Source organism: Pristiophorus japonicus, chromosome 18, assembly GCF_044704955.1.
Source record: "Pristiophorus japonicus isolate sPriJap1 chromosome 18, sPriJap1.hap1, whole genome shotgun sequence".
Taxonomy (NCBI): Eukaryota; Metazoa; Chordata; class Chondrichthyes; family Pristiophoridae; genus Pristiophorus; species Pristiophorus japonicus.
Window position 1 is genome coordinate 78,739,083 of NC_091994.1, and position 3,928 is coordinate 78,743,010.

General features: G+C 41.5%; 1 protein-coding gene across 1 annotated transcript in view; it reads right to left on the minus strand.

Moving 5' to 3' along the window:
- Positions 1-343: 343 nt before the first annotated feature.
- Positions 344-3,928, minus strand: part of srm (spermidine synthase) — a 22,952-nt gene continuing 19,367 nt past the window's right edge. The window contains 5 exon segments of the mRNA XM_070860155.1: positions 344-560; positions 1,246-1,368; positions 2,157-2,302; positions 3,564-3,578; positions 3,581-3,645. Of these exon segments, the coding sequence (XP_070716256.1) occupies positions 543-560; positions 1,246-1,368; positions 2,157-2,302; positions 3,564-3,578; positions 3,581-3,645 (367 nt within the window). The 3' untranslated portion in view covers positions 344-542.

Below are 3,928 nucleotides of genomic sequence, written 5' to 3' on the forward strand. Positions count from 1 at the left end.
TGCTGTTAGGACATAAAATCAGGATTTTTCAGTTCCTTTTTGTCTCAAAAGTTTCCAAGCACTTGATGCCAAAAGTTTTCACACAAGTTCCAAGTGTTATCTGGTTTCATTTTTATTTAGTTTTTTTTCTTTAAAACGTTTTAACCCTTTCCAGTCTAGGACCATCTTGGATTAAGGCCTCAGCGATCCACGCTGTCAGCCACGTGCAGTGTCTATAAATCCAGGTTATTGGTTAGTCAGCTGACTATACAAGGTCCAGGAGGTCTGCTGCACACCCAACCAACTCCACAAGAATCAGCGATCACCTAACAGTCCGGGGGAAATCACAAGGCTTCTTTAAAAATTACTGAAACTCGATCTTTTATTCACATCAAGAGCTGCTATTTCCTGGTCTCCTGGGTAGTAGAACAGGTTTCCTCTGAAGACAGGAAAGGGTTAATTTGCAGAATGGTACATTACGGGTCCACTATAAATCGATGATAGAATTTGTAAAAATGTTTTCCAGCATTGAAGGTAGTGAACAGCAAGCAATGGAATTGTTTTTATGCATTATTAAGAGCCTGCAAAACAAACAAAAAAAAGAGGGAAATTATATTTGTTTTTAGTGCAAGAACTCACATTTTCAGAACAAAATTATGAAGAAAGATAGATTTGCAGAACGCAATCCTGAATTTCATGCAAGAAAAGTTCACTTATTCAGTTGCCACAAAATGGTGGCAGTTATTATGGGGAATAGCAGTCCCTTTGCAAGGACACTTCTATTTTGATTGAAAAACTGATGGAATCATACAATGCAAACAATCTCCAAAATATAGGAGTAAATATTGGTTACAATAAAAACAGAATTGATTTAGTCTTCATGAAACAGTGGCCTGACAATATTTGCAGTGATATGTTGAAATGTCAAATCATTTCACAAAAGAATGACGGATTGTCTGCAAACATCGAAAACAAATGGCCAATTGGGAAAACTCTGCTCTTTACATTTTGCCATGGGATCTTAACTCCCACCTGAACCATCAGAACAGGCAACAGTATCTCAGCTTAATTGCCATCTCAGCAAGGGAAGGCTAAGCTGGAATTCAGGGCTTAATATTGCAGATGTCGGGGTGAGGCATGGAAGAACTTGCCAAGCATCGATAAGGGTTTTAGCAGCGAGGGGAGAGTCAGTGTGTGTTAGAAAAAGCATTAAAACAAAATCTGAAACTTCAAACTTAGCAGAATTAAGCTGATTGTAAGGATTACCTTTCTGGCAAACTCTGGCAGAACAAATGCTGCCCGGTGCATATCTGCATTGTAGTATTTCAGCTGCATTCTGTCCACCTCCTCAGCCGACAACTGCCTCACAGGCTCACGGAAATTAGTATCCTATAAAATAGTCCAATCGGTAAGTTTCCACTTTGACAAAGGAGCCCCAAAGATTTTACAACAGGAAGAAAGCGTGCAAGAAAAGGTGCATGTGCAGCTCTTCCAGTAATGACTATTCTCAATTGAATGGATGCTGCATGCCACTTTGCTTGGTGATCTTTCTAGGCACTGATGTGCATGTAAATTATTTTGAATGTCTGTAAAGGGCAAGAGTTAGAGTTAACAACCTTCACTACTGTGAAACAGGCAGCTAGCTGGCTATTTTCTGACTTGCTAAACTAACATTCTGTTTATATAACACAATCACTTCCAAGGTAGGTTCCCTTCATGCCAAATTCACCCCAGTTATACTGTAGGGTGGAAAAGTGTGACCATCATTCTGCCTGATGTCAGATGTTTTCATGGGCCAAGGTCACAATCGCAGGCACAATAAAAATGGCAGACCTGCTGACAAGCAGTGCCAATGCAAATCTGTGCCCTCACTGGTATTGCCTCCAGACATAACCACAAACTACTTTTGCCATGGCACCTTGACAAGTGGGCACAAGTTGCCTCAATCTCTATTCCCATCAAGGCAAGAAATGTTAGTGCTGCCTCATTTGTTTAGTGTTGCCTGCCATACAAATGTGGGAAAAGTTAGTGTAGCATCTGCACCTCAGGAAATGTGGCCATTCGCAACTCAGTTATGACGGTAACGATTGCTGAACAAAGCTACTGACTTCATATACTGATAGCAGATAAAAATTTCTAGATAGTTCAAACAGGGAACAGAAGGACACTTGACTCACAGGATTTTTACTGCATAGCATAAAGCCGATCTGCCCACTGGGATATGTAGGGATTGTGCTGTACGCATATTCAACGACAGGAAACAAGGATTTACAGAACCTCCGCATCTCCTTTATGAGCTCGAGGTGTAGCCACTGACATTCACCTGCAGAAGTCAGAGACAGATCAGTAACAAGAAAATTCCAGGTTTCTTTTTTTTTTTTAAATATGCTGTCAGCTTGTAAAACCTTTTTCTCCTCCAACTTTACCCCCTCACTTTTCTGATGGAAGCTGTCGAGCCTCTGGCCATTCTTAAAATACGAGCAAGCACCATAATGCAGTTTGACATTTCTCCCTCTCCTTAGTTCTGGGTCACTGAAGGCACTTATAATGTCCTCCTCGTCTGAGACAGAGCAGACAAGGGATTAAACCTGGGATTTTCCCGATTTGTACGGCTCATTAACTCGTTGGATAGTACATGTACTTGTTGAGCCAAGTTCCCCTAGACTTCATTTCCAAAGCAAACACTAAAATTACAAATGCATAACATCTTAGAGGCTTATAAAAACATTTGAATTGCTTTTTCACCAATGTATTTAAGAGATCAGACAGTGTCCCTGCTCAAAAGATCAATCTGGCTCATTTTCTTGATTTAACCGCCAGTATTGTTCTTTGATGGGAAAAACCAGTTTGTTTCATGGTGAAGATTTGTATGCAAGGAGCAGACATGCAAAGTCTTCAGTTCTTGTAGCATATTAGCCACTGTAGTTATTCACTTCAAAAGTAGTGCTTTTGAAAAGTTGATAATTGATCATAGTGGGTTCAGTTTATGCCCTGCATGAGGGACAAACTTGTAGAGAATGTGGACCATGAGATTATGAAATAGGATGAATACTCGGGGGGGTGGGAAAAAAAAAACTAGTACTTTAGTGCACACAGAAATGCAATCTGAATCAATATATATGTTATATTCATTTATATATTGCATTGTTCTGGTATTTGATGATTTTAACTGTCCATAAAGATATTAGGTATGCAAGATTCTGGTCGACATGGCAATATATTTCATTGCAAAGAGAATTGGAGAGTGGGTTGAGACTACATTAATCCATGTAATTGATTAGCTCCTTGATTACACAGCTTGATGAGCACATGACAGCTACAGCTTCTGGATGGTGGTTAACAAACAAACACTTGCAGGAACATTTCAGATTGTTCAAAGTGTTACAAAGTAACACATTAAAAATTAGTTAAATAATTCATTTTTTAGGGGATGGCAACAAATTATTTTGAAACTATGAATTAGTTGTCCATTTATTTATTTTCAACTTCAAGTTTAGAAAGTAGGGAAAAGAGAATGCACATCGTCTTAGCAGAGAACCACTTCAACCTACTAAATGTTTTTGCAAGTAGGAAAAACTACATACCTTGTGCACCAAGGATCCGCCTTTGCGCAGAGCGTTCTTCATCAACTGGTAGTAAGACTCTTGAAACAGACTCTCAGCAGGTCTTGGGGGGAGGAAGGAGAGAGGAAGGAGGGGGGGAGGAGGAAGGAGAGAGGAAGGAGGAGAGGAAGGAGGGGGAGGAGAGGAAGGAGGGGGGGAGGAGAGGAAGGAGGGGGGGAGGAGAGAAGGAGGGGGGGGAGGAGAGGAAGGAGGGGGGGGAGGAGAGAAGGAGGGGGGAGGAGAGAAGGAGGGGGGGGAGGAGAGGAAGGAGGGGGGGGGAGGGGAGGAGAGGAAGGAGGGGGGGGAGGAGAGGAAGGAGGGGGGGGAGAGAGGAAGGGGGGGAGGAG